General features: G+C 42.2%; 1 protein-coding gene across 3 annotated transcripts; it reads left to right on the plus strand.

The window, feature by feature from the left end:
- The first annotated feature begins 1,162 nt into the window (after nucleotides 1-1,162).
- Nucleotides 1,163-23,574, plus strand: LOC135081696 (uncharacterized). Of its 3 annotated transcripts, none has more exons than XM_063976486.1 (4): nucleotides 1,163-1,418; nucleotides 10,020-10,116; nucleotides 19,668-19,838; nucleotides 19,927-23,574. In XM_063976486.1, the coding sequence occupies exons 3-4, from the start codon at nucleotides 19,684-19,686 to the stop codon at nucleotides 23,354-23,356; spliced, it is 3,585 nt and encodes a 1,194-aa protein (XP_063832556.1). In that variant the 5' UTR covers nucleotides 1,163-1,418; nucleotides 10,020-10,116; nucleotides 19,668-19,683; the 3' UTR covers nucleotides 23,357-23,574. The 3 variants fall into 3 exon arrangements, with proteins under 3 accessions (XP_063832556.1, XP_063832555.1, XP_063832557.1); XM_063976485.1 differs by having other exon boundaries at nucleotides 1,163-1,414; XM_063976487.1 differs by lacking the exons at nucleotides 1,163-1,418; nucleotides 10,020-10,116 and adding an exon at nucleotides 12,795-12,978.
- Nucleotides 23,575-24,676: the final 1,102 nt, after the last annotated feature.

The raw sequence follows: 24,676 nt of genomic DNA on the forward strand, positions 1-24,676 counted from the left end.
GTAACTCGAGTTCAACCCGAGTTACGTGGATTTTAACTCGGGTTAAATCGAGTTTTGTTTTTCCCGAGTTGGCCCATCACTAGGCGTAACTGCTTGTCGTGGCACGCCTGGTCTGGACCACAAGATAGCCTGGGCGGCGCAGGCGGCGCGTGGGCGGCACGGGCGGCGCGTGTGCGGCAGGGCAACCTAGACAACTTTCTTTACACTTTCATTTGAACTACCTATTAATTTTCTCTTTTTTTATTAATTTGTGCTTACATCATGATGTATGTACGAGCTAGATGTTTACCAAAAAGAGTGATTTACAGTTCAATACAAGAAACACAATATAGTTAGGTACACATTTCATGTTCGGTCGTCGCTCATACCGTGCGCGTTCTCAATAGCATTCTATCATTTTAGCCTAAGTATCACTCTATCAATACAGTTACGAGTATTTAAGTTTAATCACAATCATTATTTCGGTGGACTCTATACACAGAAAGTTTAACAATTATTTATGGACGGGATAATTGGAGGAATCGTACGCGTCGAAGAAAAAAATATGTGTGCGTTTGTGTGGCCCGGCGCGCGCGGATGACCAAGGATCGCAGATGATCTTCATCGGAAGCTATCAATCAGCTCCGTCCCACGACTCCAAGCGCTGCTCTACCCGAGTTCATGCGTCCTTCCTGGGGTCATTGTGAGTTGCTGGTGGGTATTGTGTAGACTGCTCGATCTACGATACCTAAGTTTTCTACAACGAATTAACATAGGTACAATGATATTTTGATGATTCTGTAAATATTTACACACCTACCTGGTTTCGTAAATGATACGCGTCGCAGAATGTAGTTATCTTATTTTATATTTATTAATTATTAATATTGTTCAAGTAACAAGTGAGATGTACATGTCACATAATAAGATTAATAATATTTAATAAGCGATATTATAAATAAATAATTATTAACAATTTTTAGTTACAGAAAATGTAATAACTATTGACTCTACAAATGATATTTTACAAAGACGCTGCTTGTTGATTCGGAATGATTTAATTCGTTGATGAATGCACTGGGCAATCTCGCGAATGAGTTCCTTCCGTGCGGTGCGGTGAGGCCGCGGCTGAGGTCGCGCCGTGTCGGAGGCTCGCAGGCGGCGGCGGACGGCCAGTGTCAGCCGGCCGTCGCGCGGGCCGCACGCGATCTCCCGCAGTTAGAGCCTCGGTTGAACTGCCTCGCGTCGCGCACCACCTCGCCCGCCAGCCAGCTTCCAGACGGAGCCGCGCTTCATAATCCCTGCTGGGGATAGCGCGGAGCCGGCTCGAGGCGCGCCACACCGCCGACGCGAACTTTACGGCAAACTTGACACACTTTTCACTGGAACGAGGAACCCCAGGCTGCAGCACAGTCTCGCGCCACCACCGACCCACGTTGGTATCGATTTTTCTTTGTGACTAACCTGTTCCATCAGTGAAACATTCATGTTAAGGATGCTAACCGCTCATGGCCCATATGTCAAAAAGTTTTTGTTCCTTATTTTCGTGTCGCGAGTCGTTCGTAGTCGTGAAAACTTTGAAACAAATTTTTCCTCGTTTCAAAGTAATTCCTCAAGACTACTAAAAACGCGCGACCTCGCTTTTACGGCCATACGTAAAGTTTACCTCGACTTTATCTCTCGGCAAGGAGGATGTTCCGTCGTCTGGACGCCGCACTAATAATTCACACGCATCGATTCGGCAACGGTTTCGTTACACAGGCACAGGTGTAAGCTTCTTATCTCTACCAGAATCCTGGAATTTATAGTGATTACTGCTTACGTAAGGTGCTCATTACTTACCGTTTCAAACGCAATTTACTTCACTGATACCGTATCAGTGATACGTAGAGACGGGTTAATTTTCAGAATTCTGTAAAATTACCTTTCCTAGTATAGTTTTATAAATAACCTGTTCTACAAGTTTCTTTACGTTAACAGAACATTAAAAAAAGTTTATCACGTATTACAAAGGGAGGAATATTTTTAAACCAGAAAAAAATGACATGAAATGATAGCTAATTTGATTTCGTACTATGTATTATTGTTGACAAAATAATTGTGTTAATAGTTTCCTTATCTGACCAGGAAAATACCTTCTCAAATCATGTCCTAATATGAGACTTAAATACCAACATCATTAAGAGGAAGTCAGTTAATTTAAATCAAATTATTCTCGTAGTGTTTAATCTGGCTTTATTATCTGGAACCACAAGTGGTAGACACAGAATGGTACCCCAGTGACAGCCCACGGGCCGTGCTCGAGCGCCTCTTCGTGGGGTTCCTAGAACGAGCTTGCCTGCTGCACGGCTGTATGTTCCTACCCGATGGCCGCTGTTGGTGTTCGTACACTACACATGTCATAGTATGATCACCAAGATTCATAGTAATCCCACCAAAAGCATTTTCATGCGAAATGTTGCCAAGACCATATGGCTCGCATTGTGGAAAAGTTATCAGTATCTTATGTAGAGCCAAGGTTCAAACTCCACATGCCCTAACTAAACAAATTCTAAACTTTAGCCAAATATTACATGGCACAGCTATTTCATTATCGTCACATGGACGTTAAGTGAAACATTTATTAAATGATCATTAGGTAAATTGTTGTGGTAACGGCGTGTGTCCGTCCATTCCAAATCTTCCAAATAGTTCAGCGGCGGCGGGTTTCGAACCAGCGTTCCTTGATTGAGTCTCGACTCAGCCTGTCCGGCACTACACCAACTACACCGTTGGGTTATTGTCGCCTCAAGTATCCTTGTATCTAAATTAATTAAACATAATTATGTCGGCCGTTTGGTGTAGTGGTTCAGAACGGACTACTATGCTGAGAGGTCCTAGATTCGATTTCCGGCCGGGCAGAAATTGAAATGATGAATTTTAACACTATCTGTGACGGGTGGGCGGGGCACATAGCTCGTAGAGACGATGGCCGTTGGGGCAGAAAAGTTCTCGAGTGGCGACCACGGGCTGGAAGACGTAGCGTGGGCAGGCCTCCTACTAGGTGGACCGACGATCTCGTAAAGGTCGCGGGAAGAGCCTGGATGCGGGCAGCGCAGGACCGTGCATTGTGGAAAACCTTGGAGGAGGCCTTTGTCCAGCAGTGGACGTCATTTGGCTGAAACGAACGAACGAACGAACGAACGAACTGTGACGAGTCTGGGTGTTACTATGTATAATGTATGTATATTTACAAAAAAAAAAGTATTTAAGTATGTTTATATCCGTTGTCTTGTCTAGTACCCATAGTACAAGCTTTGCTTAGTTTGGGACTAGAGGCGCAGTGTAAAATGTCCAAGGATATTTATTATTATTATTTAAATAAAACTTTGAAATTAAAATCCGTTTAGCAATTTTTGAGTTTATCCAGATTAACAGACTAATAAACAATACTTTACTTGAACATAAAAATAAGTTTCGAGTAATCCTTCTTTTCGATTTGTAGGTAATATACTCGTAGGTACCTCATAGTACTATACATATCGGCAATGTTATAGTAAGTTCTGAAAAAACAGTAGTATTTGATGGAAACTATAAAAAGATACTAATTTCTCATGTTTATTTCTTTAACATTAATTTATGCCGCTTGCCTAGCTAGATCCTTCATTTATGTGCATTTCAACATCATACCGGTTCTACTGGTCTGTCATATTAACGATAACGATTACTATGGAAATCGTTTGATAGTAGTCTCTATAAAACTCATTTTATTTTTTCAAGTAGGCTTTTAAAAAGCACTTTACACGTCCCAGTATTAACCCTACCACTACTTCGGGACAATAAATGGGCCAGTGCTGAGAAGAAGCAGCGCAAGAAATTCAGTCATTATTGTCAGCATCTTTTTCGGGGTTTACAGGCTTTAAAATATGCATAAATAGTTAAAAATATTTATCCGAGCTAGGCAGTAAAGCATAATTGAAATGCAAGTACATAATGACAAGACACTTCTCTGATCGCGAACTCTACCAGTACCAGCATAGGAAGGACCTAGATGTCCCTGCCCGGTGCGCGGGCCCCAGCTCATTAGTCATAAAGCGAAGTGACGATCACAAGTATCACAACACGCGGCAAGCGCGGCTGGCTCCGTCTCGGCGACTCTACCTGTCTTCTATTATACTTATTGCACTTTAACCGGTTGTCATTATTATTGGAAATGCTGTCGAAAATTGTAATTTCAAGTAATGGTGCGTCAAATGGTTGAATTTGATACTTTCGTATATCAAGAAAGGTATTTAAAGCCCTGCCGTTCAGCTTTTATGTATGTGCTAAGTAGAGCCGCTATCCAGCCTCTGAGCCGAGGTTGTCGTCGTCGCAAAAGTTTAGTGGTTTAAGCGTAAAAAGGTAACAGATAAATGGACAGAAAGTTATGATACTATGATGCACGCGGCTCTGCCCGCGAGAAATTCAGTTTGTCACAGAAAGACCGACACTTATCGTTGTAATTTGGCCAATTACTTAACTCTGTTTTAAATATTTTATTCTGACACTTGAACTATTTTAAAACTGTAAACTTTTAGTTATTAAAATTTCTGAACGATTAGAGTCGTGTAGAGTCGAGTAGATTCTCAAACAAAATTATAAATAACTTGAAAAAATCGAACAGCCTAAGGCTATTGTAGACTTATTCAAATCCGTTCAACACAAACGCAAACTTTCACATATAAAATTAGTAACTAAGATTCATAATGTTAATGGGATACTTTAGCATCACTATGTTTCATAATGGAAAACAACCACGGATTAACATGGAGTTTTATTTCCACTTAATCCAAAAATATCAATGTTTGTTTATGATATCATGTGAAAGTATCAATGTGGGTATTGTGGGTATTGACCGGGCGACGACGTAATTACACTGCGGTTGCTACGCCATTATAGTCACTTATTCTGTATCTACTTACATTGTAGGGTGTTTTATATGGCGTTATTTTCCTTTTCTATGATTGTTCCTAACAAAATAACTATTGATCGCCAGTTATTGATATAATTTTTGATGTTACGGTGTGAAAAGTTTTGGTACGGATTTAACTATTCAAAACGTTAACACACAATTAGAATCATGATGTTGAGTTTTACGGCGTCCTTGTTTCTATAATTTTATTTTATGTACATTAGATAATAAAATGTTAAATATCTAAAAATAAAGAAACTGCTAAGTCTGTAGCTGTAAACAACATACGAACAGTTGTTTGTAATTTTATATTTTCATGTAACAGTGTAGGTAGGGTAACTTGTTTTTATAACAGCTCGTTGTTGTTGTTTACTAAACACAAACTGCAGACAGTAGGTGCTCACGTTTTACGGGTGCTAAAACTGAAACTAAATGCCGGTGCTATTTTTCACGGCAAATAGTGAAAAGTTAAGGTTGCGTGTCTGCTTCCCGCGACGAGTCCTCGTGGACAGCGCACGAGTCGCATGCGGTGACTCTACTGGGACATCGCGAACACGGCTAGGCTTCGACTGGAAAAGCTTTGTTAAAATTCCGTTCTCTTAGATAATAAATTTAAGAAGCCATGTCCTTTTACCTAGTCGATCAGACTCTCACGGTACTGTTTAAATGTATTACAATTTTTGTACCACGTCAAAGTTTGTTTCGGCTTCGTTATATTTTTCATCGAACTAACGTCGCATTGTTTTTTATTTTTCAATATCATAATATTATCTAAATAACATTTGAAATTCCGCTTGTGTTCTCTGTAGAAAAATGGAAAGCAATACAATTACCTACTATTTAGCGCTAACTAGTGTTAAAAATTGCAATCGGTAGCTTCAGGGGTGTCGAAGTAACCGTGATCCATCAGTTTGCGGCAGGAGTGGGGGCTGCTATCGACCCCACACCCACCACCACTTTCCAGCACGAAAAACGATCGAAATACCTAAATTTAGCCGCGTATAGGTATGCATGCGAACTCTTTCATTTTGCGAGCTACTATGTCTAACAATGCTATAAATTTTCTTCAATCCATTAGTTCCTGACAAGTAATGAGCATATTAATAATTATAATCATTTAAATAAAATTAGACAAGCAGTGCTAAATAACTTACTAATCTGACTGCTGTGCCTCGGTGATGTAGGAATCGTTTCCGGAAAAACTTCTCCGTTTCCTCTTCTTTTTTCAAATGTTTTGAAGTTTTTCCATTCATTGCAATCCATTCCAAGAAAGAGTCCACCTAAACTTTTATTTGTTATTGTTGTTAACGAAATATAAACATTTTTCATTTTTTTTTTAAATGCACAGCTTTCATTTGAAAACAAAATCTAGATAGGTACTTAGGTACCCACTTACTCGTACACAAACATAAATTCATAACGTGTGTATATGTAAAATACTCGTATCTACTTTACCTTACGACGAAATTTGGAAATCTTAGGCTGTTGATTGCGGAGTGGTGTCAGGGAAGTAGAGCATCCCTCGCGGCAACGACCGAGGGGTCAGGCGGGGTCAAAGGCCGCCTCGATGGTTGATGTAGCTGCATGTGATTCAGATAATAATTATCAAAAGTAATAATGTGCGACCTGTGATTTATTCATATAATAGTGTAGCAAGGTTGTAACTTAAACTGCTAAAGTTCCAATTTCAGTGTCGGAACGTAGTTAATTAACTTACCTCTATAGTTTGCAGTTCAATCGTCGATGATTCGACAGCAACAAATGCACGCAGTTATTTTTATCATATCGATAACATGGGTCCCTGAAAAGTAATACGGTTAATTACGTGAAATACACAATGTAAGCTTAATTATGAGAAGACTGCTATGTTAAGTCAAGTTTTTATCACGATACAGACACGAACGAAAAACATTTCCGCATCAATAAAGGATAACAGCTTAGCTCGCCTCGCCGGGGTGCTGCTGGCTGTCCATTTTACGTTTCTGCGAACCAGCTGAACGTTTAACTTTATAGTTTCGATTTAAACCAAGACTTTAATTGAGTGTATGTAACGCAGTATAGATTTACATAAAGTTAATTGTAACATAGAGCGGCTCGAAAGCTTTTGTATGGACAGGTCGCGGCGGAGGTCAGCGCGAGGCCGCGCACCTGAGCCTGCTAGCGCCACTTGAAACAGATTTACATCGTAAGACTTTGTGCACGGGGCCGAGACATACACACACACGAATTCGGTAAACAATGTCATCAAGGAACTTATCAGAGCGATTGCGATTGGATATAATAGGAAATAAGTTGCAATAATAATCAGTATCCATAAATGTTTCTATTTTACTTTCCGAAACTATTTAGGTACTTCCGTTTTTAATGAAAACCAGACCTTAATCTTTGTCATTCCAAGAAAATGTTTTCATTTTAAGATTTTGTTATGACCGTGGTGAAGGTTATTAATTTCGACGTAATGTAAAATGGAGGGACTCAATCGGAGCCAAGCCGCCAAGGCCGGGGGTGGCGGCCGCGATAACCCGTCAAACCCGTGACTCACTGCGCTGGGCTGGTGACTGGGAGGCCGCGCGCCGTCCCGCAGCCTGCAGCGGGCGCCGGCCGCGACGCTGCTGACGCCTGACCTCGCCGGGAGCGCGTCCAACGGCTCGGACAACTTTTGCACGATACTAGTGTTGTACAATTATACAAGCTATTAATTTTACTCGTACAACAACGTGTACTATCAATAATATTAAACATTGAATTTTAGACAGCGTGCAATAGAAGAATGTATTCAATTCCGAATCCAAAAGAAAATATCGTAAGTGCGTGTCTACTAGCAGCCTGATTTCATCCTGATTTTTTGCGCGTAAATGAGTGTCAGTACAGAGAAAGTTATAACAGTAACTAACTATTGAATCAGATTCAGGAGCCCACGCGCGCTGACTCACGGACAAAGTAAATACATAATGAACGAGCTCACCGCTCGTGCGAGTACAATTATTATCGCTATCTACTTAGTAGGTACCCTATTACTACTGCGAGTTCGAGTGTTTATAAAATACAGATATTATTATGGGTCTTTACTCAAACGTTTCTTTTGCTATCAATCAGAGCAGATTGGGATGAATATTAAAATAGTATGTTTTTAACAATTTACAAGTCGGAAAATAGAGTCGATGTCTATTGATTCGTGCGTTGCGTCAGCTGACTGCTCGCAGCCACCTGTTGCAGCCGGGTCCTGCCGCTCCCAGTCAGCTGCCCGCGCAGGGTGCTTGCTGACTGGGGCTGGTGCTGGCTTATGATGTATTTCATTCCACTTTCAATCTGTGTTTAACGGGCTAGGAATATCTCTTCCATTGAAGTAGCCAGAGATGGAAACTGACTCTACATAATCATGAATGACTTGCATGAATGGCATGGAATTCTTTTTTTATCTGTATGAAAAAGCTACCAATAAATCAGTAGATGGATGATGAACGATCATTGAACATAAGCCCTATTTCCTTCCTATATTATTTATATTATTTTATTATCTTTGAATTGTAAAGTAAAATTACAATCAAAAATTGTAAAAATTGTGTAAATTTAATGAGCAGGAATGAGTAAGTAGGCACTTTTCTAACAAATTTTGTTCAAAGTTTTGAGAGTAGACTTGATTTCCATAATATACTGATCTCCGCATTGACTCAAAGCTCAACAATGTATATTATTATGTGTTACCTTCCTGTGCAACAAGCAACATATTTTGATTCAAGTAAATAGTTAAATACTGTTATCTATAAGTTTTGATAATTACAAGATGTAATCTTTTATATTCGGCCTTGATCGTGTAAATAACATTGTGCGTTGAGCGCATTACGTTCTCCAAAGACTTTTAATGCCATCAGTCTAATAATGCGAAAAAATAAATAATGTTTTAATAGGTAAAATAGTAATCCACATTCGTAGAACTGTATTTAAATGAAAGTCTTGTTAATAGCTTGAAACGCAATGGAATAAAGAGGCCGTAAAAAGACCGTGGCCGATCAATCCGAGCAGCACGCGACCCGATGGAGACTGCATGAATAGTCATCATTCGAAACGAACACAAGTCATGGAGAGAATATGGAGATGCGGCCGTTGCGTATAGTTGCTATTTGTGAAATCAATATCAGAAACCGACTAACCTGATAAAACTCTTTCATTTTAGCATCGTTTTTAGATGTAGGATAGGTAGAGTCATTTTCGGAAAACACTAACGTAGATAAAACGTACCAAATACTTTGAAACTCAGCTTATATCTGTATTGTACCATTCTTAAGAACGTTACATTACATACATAGTTAATGCTTGGGAAAATGCTGTAATCACTAACCACTTGACCTTAAATGAACTACTTTTTTAATGTGGTTTTTTTTGTTCAACTTATTCCGAAAAATTTCATTACTTTTTCCCATACGTTTTCAACATTCAAATTTCAATAAAATTTCATAGGAGGATCTTAAATTACTTACTTTTATTAGACTATGGACTTATTATACCAGACAAGAAAATCATGTAGTAGCAGATAAGTTATAGGTTAAATTCTGAAAAATATTAAATGCATTAAAAATATAATTAAAATACCATTAGGAAAAATGGCCGAATTTGTATTCTCTAATGACTCTACAACCTGTACCCAACAAGTTTGGCTAATAGTCATACGAAAATCCCTGTAGTATTAGGTGTAATTAGAATAATGTTATACTAATTGTAAGTTAGTTAATTGCTATTTGCACCGTGACGTCACGCGGCCGCGGTAAAGGGCTCGCGTCACCTTCGCGTAGAGGTGGTTGGGTCATTCTTCCCCGTGCGTGACTGCCTCCAATAAGTGAGGTGTCAGACAAGTTTTGTGGCCAATCTTGCTGTCAAACTTCAAGGTATAGCGATAACATTGTGTTATCGCTGCCAAAATATATAGTTTATGATTAAAACTTAGTATTAAATACCTCTTGCTTCACGTATAAAACAGTTTTGAAGTTTTCAATTACAAATACGTATGTTGCTTCGATTACTAATATTATCAAGTTGTCCCTCCAATCTACTACAACCTATTGTGTTTTGGAGGGCTCAGGATCAGGAATGAAAGTGTGGTGGTTGGTTGCAGGTCACAAAGAAGGCAGCTCGTCGTCGCCCGCGCTGCGCGAGGTACTGGCCGTGGTGCGCCGCGCCTGGCCCGAGCCGCGCTCGCTCTTCGACCACTGGTCAGTACTCTTCAACTTCTACTAGAACCTTCATTTCCAACTCCTCTTATGTTCTTCTGATAAATTTCGTTGCGGGTCTAATGACAGTTTAACTTTCCCCCGGAACCTTGAACCTTCACTGGTTGGATTTTTACTGGAGGCCAGCCAAGCTGTAGATCCAACAGGAGTTGCAGTAGCGGTGGGGATGAGAGGTGGGAATAGTCCCGATGGTCAGTATTCGCCTCGCTGCCGAGGGTCGGTAAGCAGCTCGTACCATAAATCTCCATAGAGAGATCACATTAGCGGTCTGCGTCCAGCCGGCCCCTGCAGCAAGCCACCTTGTTGAATACTTTACAAAGTTGAATACTTTAGTAAAAACAAAAACTACGGATTACGGAACGGATTTTGCTAAAACTTTATATAATTTTTTTGTTATATTTTATTGATAAAAACAAACAACTGCACATTATAAGGCCATGTCTGCTGCTAAGAATTGAGTAACAAGAAATAGAATTTGTTGAACTCAATATTGGCATTTGCCATTTTACTGTAATCAAAGTGAAAGAGTCACTGTTGGCATGTCATGTTGAGGCAACGTGTACAAAGCTACCTACCAAAATTATCAGTGTAATCATGGCAAATATTGTTCCGGCGTTATCGCTATCACTTGAGTGGCTCCAAACAACGCAGAGTAAGGCGATTATTGACGTCAAAGTACCTACCTATTGCCACCATTATTTATCTGTTTGCTGCATTATCTTTTTCTTTGTAACTTTTGATCACTTAATTAAATAAGTAAATACGGTGTGTCAAAGTGTCATCGGCCGTAGTCTCATTATAACCAGTCAAAAGCTCTCCTTGTTTTTCAAAAGCATGAACATATATCCTTTTCCATGAACATATATCGCGATGGTGTCATGTTACGCAGTTCCTGAACGATGTAGTATAACAACACTCTGGTTGTGCGGGGATCTACTCCGCAAAAGTACGAGCTTATTTTAGATCAATACATCTCTCTTACTCAGACAGTTTTCAATATGAGTGACAGAAACTTGAAGAGTCGAATACATCGAAATACTAAATATGTGGTTGAGTACACCGCAGACGGCAGATGGAATGCTGTTTGTGCAATCGGATATTCCTACATAGAATATTTGCGCAATACAAGAGCCAAAGCTGAAGCAATGGGATCAATTAGCTGCACACTCGAGCTCATTAAATTACGCCGCGCCGCATGTGTGCTCAGCTTCCGTTGGTGCTTGATCTCAATTCTGTTAACTTTTAGGCTACTTCAAAGAAATTTTCCGAATAGTCACATCGCTTTGAAAAAATCTTGTGTTAGCGAGAGTGTGACAGTGCCATCATTCGCTAATGAGCGTAACCTGAATACCGGGAGTTGTTCCGGACCGGCAGGAGCCCGCCGCAGGGGGCGCCAAAGCAGTCGCGCTGATTCGCGGAAACCTATCTAGGTCGCTTATGATTTGGCGACAACTCGTACTTGTGACAATAATAGAGTAAATGGTAAAGGAGCTGTATAGTATGCATTCACTCTATACCATCATTAAACATCAACATTCAGGGCTACCTTTTCACGTTCATAGGTGCCAAATATTGATCTAAACTGAATAAAAAGACTTAATAATATTTTCATTTGAAACCATCGAATACCCTTCAGGTAAATAATACAACTCACGAAAAACATTCATGAAAAATGTTGCCAAGACGTGGCTCGCATTGTGAAAAAGAAATCGGTCTCATGTAGAGAAAGCTTCTAACTCAACACGCTCTAACTCTACAAGCCCTAACTAAACCAACCCTAAGTAAAGAAGATTCACACTTCGCGTTTCTAGCAGGATTGATAAGCAGAAACTATTGTAATTACAAAAGTACTAAGGCTGAGTTGTACCACATAACTTTAACAGTAACTATAACGATAACAAGTGTTTTTTGTAGAGTTTGGCAGACTTTTGACGTTTGTCGAAGTTAAAGGAAAATGGTGCAACCCAGCCTAAGTGTGTAATAGTATAATTTAACTAGATGTTATTTAAACCAGTACAGTGAAAATGGAAAAGAACAGAAAGAAAATGATAAATGGCAATGCGTTCCATTTATTTACAGTTAATAATCATGTACAGAGAAAGAATGCGAATACCTGCGCTAGCGCAACCGATACGATGCAAAAACGCCGATAAATGAGCAATCGATGGAAAACATGCTTTCTCTATGGCCACGGTCGCTTTTTGTCGAGCAGTAGTATTGCCGGAGTCATTAAGTTGTCAAAACGAAAGTCTGTCGGCGCATGGTAATTAAAATTAAAACATTCAAAGTAGACACGCGGAACCTGCGTGATCAGTGCAGCGCAGAAATATTTTATACACACAAAGTATTGAAACACCACACAGTATTCACTGTTAGAAGTAATAAACCAGTTTTTAACAACTTATCTCGAATGGCCTGTAATAATTTTGCCAATTTGTTACATCGAAGTAAATTGGAAATTAATCAGTTGCAACAAGTCAATAAATCCCACTCGAATTACCTGAATAGTTATAGAATCGTTACAAAATAAGAGTGCTGAGTCAGAAAATGTTTTGTTATGCCGGCAATTAATGGTCGTTAGGCATGGCTTAGTGTGGCTCATTACGCGGAATGAGCCGCAGCGTCGCGCCGGCAGCGGCAGTGTCGGCACCGCGGCAGTCGGCGCGCGCGCATCTCTCGCGCGCCCGCCACCACCAGCACGAACTCACCGCGACCGCGTCAGCGTACTTACCGAACTATATGAGACATTGCGAATATTATACGAGAATAAAATTACGAGAATATTTTAATGTGTAAAGTGATGTGATACGAGTATTATTGCTTCTGATTTCCTGCCATTAAAAGGTAAGTTATTTAAAAAATACCACTCTTACAACGGGTCGGTCGGTGAAGTAATAAGATAGGTTTATTTAAAATAATAAGTAAAAAAAACTGTAATACGACTACGAAAAAATATCATTTCGTCGATTGGTTTACCATGAAATGGAGCCTATGTTACCCGGGCAATCAGTATCAGTAGTATTTATTCTGTCCCTGGGCCCTAATAATGAATCGATTGACAACTTAATCATCAAATTAAAATCGGACGAATACCTAGATTAGGCTTTACGAGATAATTATCCCGGGTACTGGGAGCTGAGTCTTACAAACACTGCCTCCCGCCCAAAACTATTCCATGGATTCACCATAATCGGATAAAAAAGTGGTAGCGCATTTTCAACCGACTTCAAAAAAGGAGGAGGTTCTCAATTCGACCCGTATGTTTTTTTTTTTTTTTTTTTTCTATGTTTGTTACGCGATAACTCCGCCAATTATGAACCGATTTGAACAAATCTTTTTTCGGCGTATAGGTAATACCTCAAGGGTGGTCCCATTTAAATTTAATAATAGAAAAAACAACCCCCAAGGGTGGAAAATTGGGGATGAACTTTTTTATACGCAATATCTCCGCCGATTATAAATCAATTTGAACGATTATTTTTTTGTTGAATAGGTATTATCAAAAGGGTGGTTTCATGCGAATTTGAAGAAAATATTTCACCCCCAAGGGTGGAAAATTGGGGATGAACTTTACTTTTTTACTTTTTTTATACGCAATATTTTTAATTTTTAGTTTTTTTTTGTGTTCACGCATTTGAAGTCGGTTTTATTTTTTTTAAAAGTTATCTTACATAACTTTTTAATTCCTATCATTGGAGATCCGAAAATATTTCTCATACAATTTGATACCATAATGATCATTCTTCATAAAAAATTTAAAACCTACATATTTAAAAACATAATCATTGATATTCATAATATCACTAATCATACCCTTAGTTTTTACTAATATTTGTTTTCATATATTTTTCTATACTAATGATCGAAACTCATAATCATTCGAATAAATAACTATAACATTCATAAATGTGATGTATCCTAATATTTGTTTTCATAAATTTATTACTTGTAAGTGTATTTATCGGTATACTTCCGTTTGGCCAAATTACTTTTCGCCAAATTTCACTTCGCAAACAACTTATCGCCAAAGTTTCATTTCCCAAATGAACTTTTAGCAACTGTACTTTTCGCATCTAATTCATTTGGTCAAATTATCATTTGGCAAAATTTTACTTGGCAAATGTTTATGTAGCAAATGTTTTATTTTGCCAAATATTATATCCCAAATAATTTGTTTGGTCAAATTGACACTTCACATACTTACCCACCGTTACCCATAAATCAAAGCATAAGGCAGATGATCATGGTTTTCACAAGAATTTTATGTAAAACAAAGAGATTGCAGAAAATAGTATGGTTACAGAAAGTAGGTATCGCAGAAAATAGTAGGTTAGGTTAGGTTAGAACAGTGACCCTTATTAACGCGCGAAGGCGAGCGAAGCGTGCCGCGGCAGCGGCCGCCGAGCGCTAGAATCACCTCTATTGTTAGGAGGAGATACCAATGCATGCTGCATGCTTGCTTTCGTGCTGCATACTCTGCATGCTTATTTACTTAATTAAATTATATATGATTTTTTTAAAGATACGAGTATGTCTGTTATAAAGTAAATTATTCTGAACAACAACATTATGAGTTGAAGTATGTTCTATTAATTAAAACAATATGATCAATGAATGTTATAAAGAAAAAAGATCTGAAAATAAAAATTATGTATTTTAAATGGTTCTTGGCAGTAACAGTATTGATAAAAAAATTATGATTACTAACTGTTATGAGCTCCGTTGGTAGTAATAAAAATGTATGAATAAAAAAAGTATGAAAAATAAAATTATGAAGAGAGATTATTATGAACACAAATCGGTAGTAAGACAAAGAATAGGATTTAGAATTTTATGTGAGCCAATATAGAACCCACGATTAGATACTTGTTAATCCATAAAAATTAACTCTGGCAAAGTCAAAGCATTGATGTATTATCTTGTTGAAAAAACCCTGAAATTGAATTGAATGAAAACCAAGAAATTTTTATCAGCAAATTAGGTAGGTACCTAGGTAAAATGAGAGAATGAATTCCTGACCCAAAATTTTAATACCATATTCTGGCCATGAAAGCCTCAGCATTCTAACACCATATTTTCAATACATAATTGTTTGTAAACGTTGTAGATGAATCATTTTATAACAATGGTGTGAAAATAAGTTTTACTTTATTACATTAACGTCATTAGAATACCTGACTATCTTTGTCTAGGTCCTCTACTAGAACATGTGAAAAGTTCACGACCGAACTTTGAGAACAAACAGTTCGAAGTTAATGCTTTTGTGATCGTAATGAATTTTGAAAACTCGTACTAATACATACTGTTTTCAAAAAGGTAATTTGGCAACCAGAGTAGCTTTTAAGCGAGAATATAACGCGGTTATGTCACAAAATTGTGGTGTCTAATGTAATGTAGAGTCGATGCCAAAACGTTGATATTTCAGGCCCTTTCCCTTCGGGCGGGAAGCGGAGCCGGCATTAAGATGTGAATCACTCCACTCAGGCGACTTCCTCGGCGGCAAACATGTTTGCGAGGGTCCAAACCGAACACGACGCGAGATGAATGGGCTGTTTTGGCACCGGGCCGGCGCCGCGCCGCACGGTGGATCGAGCCCATACAAGGTGTTGGACATGGTGCTTTAAATGCAACTACTTAAAACAAGATTGATTTGCATATAAATTGAAAGATGAGACTTCATTCTATCAAATATCACTAATATCAAGTCATGATCTACTATCATAGTTATGTGGTGCGACCGTAAAGTGAACAAAGTCAAAATCATGGATTTTCTGACTTCTGTTTGTATTGTCAATTTATCCAATTTCGTTCACTGGTTTTATGTTATTACTTATTAATGTATTATCTTATACCTTTATCTTAATCTGTGTGTTAAAATGAGTGCCTAAAAAACTTCTAGCTTGGCTATTTTGACGTATTTTTAAAAGGTATTTTTTTTAATGAAAACTGCGTGTTTTAGTTGACATCTTGGGCGATCTTTAACAAACCATGAATGAGAGATGATAGATGACAACGTGGGCGATATTATTACTCAGTTTTTAGACCCTTATTCATCCCTATTTTCGAGAAAATCACAAAAAACTAAATAAAAGCGCCTCATTTTTCCGCATAGCAAAATTAACTTAGGTAAAATTCGTTACACTAAAATAATGTCAGGTAAACCAAAGATGTTTATTTTGGTTTATGAGTTGTTTATCGTGTGCAATTCAGTAAAAATACTCATTAAAATGAAAAACCTCAAGTCAAATAGAGATTTGTATGCATTATTAAAAACCACGATGAAAGATCGCGCTAGTTCTTTAGCTAGGATACTAGAGCTGTTTTCGCATACACTCTCTTCAGATAAACAGAGGTAAGTACTAACGTAGTTAATACTTTATGAACATAAAGAAATACTATAAAACAGATATAGTAAAAAAATCATATTGTCATCATCTCAAAAGATTGTCGTTGAATTTAGTACATACCATACATACATTTTGTATGTATTTTTTTCTTCATTTATGATTGTGTTAGGTAGGTACTGAGTTACACATTTTATTTATCAGATAACTATAAAAAAAAAACAATAATTTCATTGACATTGTTTGTCGCAAGAAGAAGTAGTGTCATTATAATGAGCACCAGTTTTTAGCTACAAACGTAGATTGGCTTAGGCAATCTGTTGATTGGAGTCAGTTTTGTAGTCCGCTAAGTCCCTATAAAATTGCATTAGTATGTATCTAACAGCTAACAGAATATAAAATCAAGCTCGACAAAATCGAACAAAGTGATTGTGTGCAATGAAAAATCAGGCGTTTGCAAAAACATTTCTTTCATAAGTTTAACACTTAATGAGAATAAATTTAGAGTATTGTTAGATTATGTATCTAACAGTTAACAGAATATGAAAACAAGCTCGACAAAATCGAACAAAGTGATTGTGTGCAATGAAAAATCAGGCGTTTACAAAAATATTTCTTTAATAATTTTAACACTTAATGAGAATAAATTTAGAGTATTGTTAGACTATGTTACTCTTTAAATATGGAAACAGACCAAAATGAGTGAGTATTTGCTTTTAATTGAACAATAAATACAAGTTTTTCATCACTATATTTTAAGATTTTTTTTCACTTATATTAATTGCCATCTAATAAGTAAAATCTATCACATTAGAAAGATAAACTTGTCAACCTTACACTGTAAAAATTTGAAGTTACTACGTTGACGCAATCTCATTTTATTTTAAAAACACTGAGTAAGGAAGCGATGTCCAACGCTTTGTATGGGCTCGATCCAGTGTGCGCCGTCTCGGGCCTAGAGGTCAAACCATACGCGCTTCACCCATACCACTCTACAAAACTAGGCAATATCGACTCAGATTATTGTCTGCCTATTCATGATTAGTTTTTGTTTGTTCATAGAACTTTATCGAACAACAATCACGATCAACACAATAGAATAACAACAGCATTGTTTGAAACAAAAAATATGTAATGACAGATGCAATGCAACGGTGATCTATCCGCGACCGAGTTGCGTGACAATGCGGCTATCGATGTAAGCACTTGTTTAGTCTTAAATCATAATAAAATCAAGGAAAAATTAGAAAATCCAATCGCTTGGTTCCTTTCAGATTTTCATTGCACCGCTGTTAGTATATTATTTCCTGGGTTTGTATTTAATCCACATGCGTCCGTGCTGCAGCGGGCGCAGAGATGAGTCAGACGTCTGCACAAAGCATAGGTCTGTTTGCGAATCGTAGGACCGAGAAAATTGACACTATCACTAACCCCCAATTACGTACCACATTTCTTAAAATTTATTTAATTTAAATGTGATACATTGAGATGAAAATAAAAAATGAATAATCTTTTGCACCGGAGTTAAGGTTTGCCAATTAGCATTTCTCAAAACGAAGACGTGTCATCTTCAGCTAACTAGTTGTCTACTAAACTCGCCTAGTTACTAACTTTTCTATGTGTAGCGGAGTGTAGGGAAGACAGTGGTTTTGTTGGGATGCCGCGGCCGCAAGGGCCGGGTTCTATTTGTGGAACTCGCGGAGACCTATACAGTTTTAGATTGAGATATTCACACGCGGCTGTTAACGCGCGACTCGCTGCTCTGCTAAGCTCGTGTGCAGCGCACGTTTTAGGGCATGCGGTGTGAAAATACGGCTGGATCATCAACCTTGACCCTGCCAACCAAAAACCTTAAAGGTCATATAAAAAGTTCAATAACTTTTTTGAGGCATTGAAAATCTCCGAAAGCCATCTAGATCCTACCAACCTAGATCTTTCAGGCAGTTCATAAACTGTTATTAGTTCACATTAAGCACGAGCTAAGGCCGAAGGCACGCAGCGCGGCGGGAGCGCCCTGATTGTCCTGCGCGCGCGCATTGTTCGCCACTCTCGCTCCATCGGTTTGCATATTTTCTTCGACGCGCTCCGTTTGCCGCAATTATTCATCGCATGCGGGTCCCGTTGACGTGCCACTATCGGCGAAACATCTCGCACATCATTCCGATCCCAACTCTAGTATCGCGGAAAATATAAACGACTCTGCCGCATTCACAACGGTCTATTTACCTCAAACTCGATTGCACTCACAAATGCAGACTCCCAATTACTTATTGCGTGTAGCGATATGGTTATAGTTTTTTAATTGAACTACTTCAGCTTCATGAGATTATGATAATAGGAATCCATAAACGGTACTTCCTTAATTACCCACACTTGCGCATTAAATATTTTATTTATAATTAGGTACGAGTTATCTTTTTCACTCACACAGGAAATGCATTCCAGTGAAAATCGAAGGTAGATACTAGATAACGAATCATATTATTATGATAGACAGTTAATAAGTATAGTATAATAATACCGACGTATTATACCTACCTATCTACATTTCGCATGCTGGAGAAGTGCATTACTGGATAGGGAGTTTCATTATTCATGTTGTATAAATAGATGACTCCACCACACGTGCGCCTCACTTGTGCGAAGTACGTGGCAGTGATTGCCTTCGTTGAGCTCTGACGCTGCGTGCAGGCATCCTGAGAATTGCCGCAATGGCGAAATACGCGGCTTGATTCAAGAATGCCGCGACCCTGCGTCCAGCGCGGTCGGGGGTGGCTCTACTGGGGGGATGCTTAGCTCTAATGATTATGGCCGTGACAGCCCTATCTACATCACAAATTGTTAATTTCCGAAAGAGCTGTATGATGAGAAAACGTGCCGTCATGCATAATCTTTATTAAGTACACAAAGTAGATACACGTCGTTAGTCAAGGAGTCATGTTAAGTCTATCTAATTTAAAGATAATAATGTAGGTAAGTAGGTAGGTACTCTATGGTATGAGAATTATGAAAATGAACTAAAAAACATAAGTTTAAAAATGTAGGTTTAGGTTTTACTATCACCACAGGTTACTGATAAGTTACTTCATTATCACTATCTTGGCTCTACAACGCCAAGATATTTTGTGTACCAATTTTTTCGTGTAGTCTTGAATTAAAATTTTCACAGTTATTAATTCTACTTTCCAGTCGCGCGATAACCCGCATGTCTTACTCCCGGGCGCCGCCCACCGGCGCCGGCGCGGAGCCGTCCGAGCGCGCCGACGCCATGAGCCGCCACCTGGCGCTGCCGCCGCGCGCCGGCGCCTCGCCCGGTCTGCTGCGCCGCCGCTACTCCGTGCCCGAGACCATCATGAGGAAGTGAGCGGGCCATTCTCTTGAACCTATCTACGTTCCATCCGTCAATGCGGTCGGCATACTCACTCTTGTTTCCTTTCTAACATTTCAGATATCGTCTCGCTCAGCAGCGGTCCGACTCAGAGGAGACCGGGGCCGTGACGAGCCCACCGGCGTCGGCGTCGCCCCCGCGCGGCTCGTGCAACTCGCTGTGCGAGTCGCCGCAGCGGTTCCTGCGGCGCGACCGCGAGGTGATGCGCAAGTCGGCGCTGCTGCGGCGGCTGTGGGGGCGCGCGGGCGCGTGCGGCGCGGACTGCTGCGGCGCGGCGTGCGGCCGCGAGACGCGCTCGCTGGACGGCTCGCGCGCCGAGCTGCGCCCGCTCTCCGGCAGCCTGGCGTCCTCGCGCCACTCGCAGGCGCCGGGCTGGGCCTCGCCCAAGCGCCAGCGCCTCGACTTCCCGCGCGACTTGCGCAGCAGCGACGAGATGCTTCGGGCGGCGATGAGGAACAGCTACGACCGCGCCGAGGAGTCGCGCTACGAGAGGGCCGCGAAGGGCGAGTGCTCCGACTCGTCCTGCCCCTACCGAGGCCGCGAAGCCTCGTCGTTTGTCGAAACGACGACCGATGCGATGACAGACAGCGACACGTCAAAGTTCGACGTCAACAGCGACTCGAATGCTTACACCCAGTATTCCGAACGACTGTCTTCGGATGCCGTCACTGCGGAGGTCAGATCGGAAGAACATCACACGGACGACGTGCCGAGCGAAAACTCCCCTTCTAATACGCAGATGGACGATAACTCTTATGCGGACTCGTCAGATACATTATCGACTTCTATGTCTACGGCGAAGGAGACTAATGGATTTGTAGTAGGGTCAAAAATTTCAAAACAAATGTCGAAAAGCGCACACATAGACGGACGAATCAGTGAGAGATCTGCGAGTGTCGAAAACGATGAAAACAATGTGTTACCGTATGACACGCCGCTCACTGTGGAGACTCCGTCGTATGAGCTTCTCGAAATAGTGGTCTCGGAGACCCTGAACAGCAATAACGTGCCCGCTCTTAAGACCACGGTACCTGAAAGCACGAGTAACCAAACTTTAAAAGCACCCGTAAATCACAGATTTCCACAAAATATCAATATCGATGAATACGTTTCTAATATTTTAGTGGAAAGCTTAAATTCTCTCACAGATCAACTCGAATGTATGAATGCCTCCATCGGAAGCGATCGTAAAATCAATATCGTCGAGAAAGAAATCAAAGTAAAATTACAAAACACGGGCGTCAATACCATCGTACATCTGAGTCCAACTTCCAACAACCAAATCATTTTCGGTAACGAGGAACTCTGCAATAACGACGGGCGGAAAGACAGCTGCAACAACCCGCAGGACGCGCGCGACAGCGTCACCATCCGCGACGAGATGCTCAGCGTGGAGTCCAACAACAACCAGTCGCGCGCCGCCTCGCCCGCCGCCTTCTACGCCGCGCCGCACGACCACGTCAACCAGGCCGTGCTGCAGCAGATCCAGAAGCTGTTCCAGGACGAGCTGCAGAGCATGAGCGCCGACGTCAACTACCAGGTGGCCTCCATCCCGGGCGTGTCGCACATAGAGATATCCAACGTCGACGTTTACTTGGACGACAACTCCGATCCGACTTTAGATAGGAATGAAACCATTGAGATGCACACGCAGCACAACGTGGAAATCTCAGAAATTATTAGTGGAGTCGGCACCGGCAACTATTATGAAGACGTGGACAACAACGTGGTCGTGCCTCGTTTTTCAGCGTTTCCTCACACGGACTCGATGGAAGTGAACACCTCGTCCTCGGATGACGCAGAGTTGGTCGGGTCGGACTGCACGAGTCTCGTCGACAGTCTGGACGACCCCAACTCGCCGAGATCGATTCTTCTCCGCAGATCTTTCAACAACAATAGCAACAAAAGAAGCGAACTCGTGCGCTCAGCCATCGATGTTTTAGATTTGCTGCCAGAAACCTCGCCAAAAGAGGACGAAACGTCTCCCAAGGAGAGAGGCGAAGCCTTTTTTATCAGGATAAAAGACAACGACTGCGACTGTGAGAAGGAAAACGTCATCGTCGCGGATCACATGCCGGAGAAAATAAAACAGCGCTTGTACCGACGACACCGCAAGCGCGAGCTGCGCATGGAGTGCGCGCGCCGCTCCAAGGTGAAGCAGCTGAAGCGCGAGCTCGAGCGCCAGCGCCACTCGTCCGCCTGCGCGCGCCAGCAGCGCGAGCGCGAGTGCGCCGCGCTCGTGGCCGCGCTCGTCGACGAGCTCATCGCCAAGGTCGCGCAGGACGAGTACAAGTGCATGCGCATCAAACAGAAACCCCCGAAAATGCTCATATCTAAATCGGATGAAAATATATCTAGGAAAACGTGGAGAAAGGATGTTGATTTTTGCCACGGCAAGGAGTCTCACAGAACGAGCAGAGGGGGAGCCCCGATCGTCTACATGGACAAACCGGATAGAAGTAAAAAAAAGTCGGATCGACATCACATTCACGGAAAATTATCGCTACTGACGCACCCGTCGTCTTTGTCTCCGGACGACAGTGGTCCGAAGAGAATCTATCAAAAATCCGAAATACACGATGGCAATAAGTGTATAGAAATACTCGAAATTCTAGAATACGTAAACGGTTCACAGAGCTCCCCTGAAACGACAAACTCCGATGAGAATCATAATCATAAAAGTAAAAAGTCCCGCATACCGGTACCGGTTTACGAAAGAATTCAAAAAACACCGAAAGGAAATTCACAAAAAGGCCATCACGCGAGTGGCGAAAGACTAGTCAGCTCACCTACGGCCCCTCCCCGAGACAGAAGCAAGAAATCTAATAATCTGCTCGCAAATATGCTCAGGGAAGTGCTGGCAGGCGAGGACAGCCCGGAGCCGGCGCACGAGCCCGCGCGCCGCGCCTCCGTGCCGCTCGCCGAGCCGCGCTCGCGCTCCAACTCGCTGCGCTTCCGGCGCGTGTTCGACAGCATCCCCGAGGAGAAGAGCAGCGTCAGCTTCGAATCCTCCACCGAGGACGCCTGCCACAACCGCCGCGCCTCCGCGCCCACTCTAGTCGAAACTCTCACCGCGCGCCATAACAGCAATGGTGGCGGCGCAAAGCCGACAGAACCGACTGGAGAAAACGAACCTACGAAATCTATAAACTTTACACGCGGAGTGAAAGAGACTAAAAGCGCCGGGACCTCTCCGATAGTGGACGAAGAAGCAGAAAGGAGAGAGCAAAGGTTAAAAAGTCAGACCACAATGACGTCTCCTAGTCACAAGTCTGCCGCCACTAGCCCGATGCGAAGCTCGAGCGGCGCGCCGACGGGGGCGGCGGGGGCGGCGGGGGCGGCGGCGGCGAGCGGCAAGCGCGGGCTGGCGTCGCGCAGCCGCGCCTGGCTGGGCTTCACGCGCCCCGAGACCAAGCTCGAGGAAGGTATCGCGCTCGCTTGTGCATCCCCGCTGGTATCACACCGCACAGCTTCGGTTTCCGTAGAGTAGACGCCGAAATCACACTTTACACGAGCGTTCCCTAGTTTGACCGATCGTTGACCGAGATGTTATTTTTGTTCGCGTTTTAATTTTTAATTCTGTAGAATTACAAACTGGCACCGTTGATCTGGCACATTATTTATTTTATTATAATTTTTGTCATAGACTGCATTTATGTAATGTACGGTTGTATGAAATTTGAGAAATAAACGAATGAGTTTATCAAACATCGTTTCATTTATCTAAGGTTCCAAGGAGACGAATGTCGAAGTAGACTCGTTCGAGGAGAGGCGATCGACGACCACCCAGTGTGACCGCGAGCGCGAGTGGCTGCGCACCGTGCGCACCATCCAGACCGACACCGGCGAGCCCGTCATCGTGGGCGGCGACCGCGCCCGCGACGCCGGCCGGGCGCGCGCGCGCGGCGACACCGGCCGCAAGGAATCCAAACCCAGAAGGGATCGCGGAAAATCCGAGGCGCACGAGCGAAGGGCGCCGGCGCCGACCGAAGGCGGACGGGACCCGTCTCCGCCGGGTCACAGGCGACGGGACGTCGCTTTCAGGACCACAGACAAACGAAAGATTCGCACGATCTCCGTGGAGAGAAGCGAGGAAGAAACGGTTCGCACGAAGTCGGTGAAGCTTCCGGAGTTCAAGAGCGGCGCGAGGGCGGGCGCGACCAGCTCGAGCGACAGCAGCGACTCGGGCGGCAGCCTGCTGTGCTCGCTAGCGCCCAAGTGGCTGTCGGCGCACGCGCGCCACAAGCGGGGCGCGCGCCGCCGCGAGCCCGCGCCCGCCGCCCACGCCGCCCACGCCGCGCCCGACCCGAGGACGGAATCGTCGGATGGTAAGTCGACAACACGGTGGTATGCTGGTACGGTAGTTTTGAAGATTTAGGTTCTTATGAAAATATCATTCGTGATCGTGAAGATAGACTATCAGTTTTAAAATTACATTAAATTGTCGATTCGAGAACGGCACACAAACAGGGTAGCGTTTGTTGTGTTCAAGAGCCCCGTTCGTCGACGAGCGGCGGATGGTCGGTGACGGTGGCGGGCTCGTGCCGCGCCGCGCTGCCCGCCGACCTGGAGATGCGCCTGCGCTTCCCTCACGAGCGCCCGCCGCCCGCGCCGCAGCCCTGCCCGCCGCACGCGTGCCCGCCGCGGGACTCGGACAGGCGGCAGGTACGGTATATGTATTATTGTGCTTTTTTTGTTAAAAAAAAAAGATTCAATAATGCTTATGGGTAAAGAAATTATTTGATTGCGATCCAGTATTTTTTTTTAAACTCGCATACCGCTAGCAGGACTGCCCCTGCGGCTCGTGCGC

This window comes from Ostrinia nubilalis, chromosome 20 (assembly GCF_963855985.1).
Source record: "Ostrinia nubilalis chromosome 20, ilOstNubi1.1, whole genome shotgun sequence".
Taxonomy (NCBI): Eukaryota; Metazoa; Arthropoda; class Insecta; order Lepidoptera; family Crambidae; genus Ostrinia; species Ostrinia nubilalis.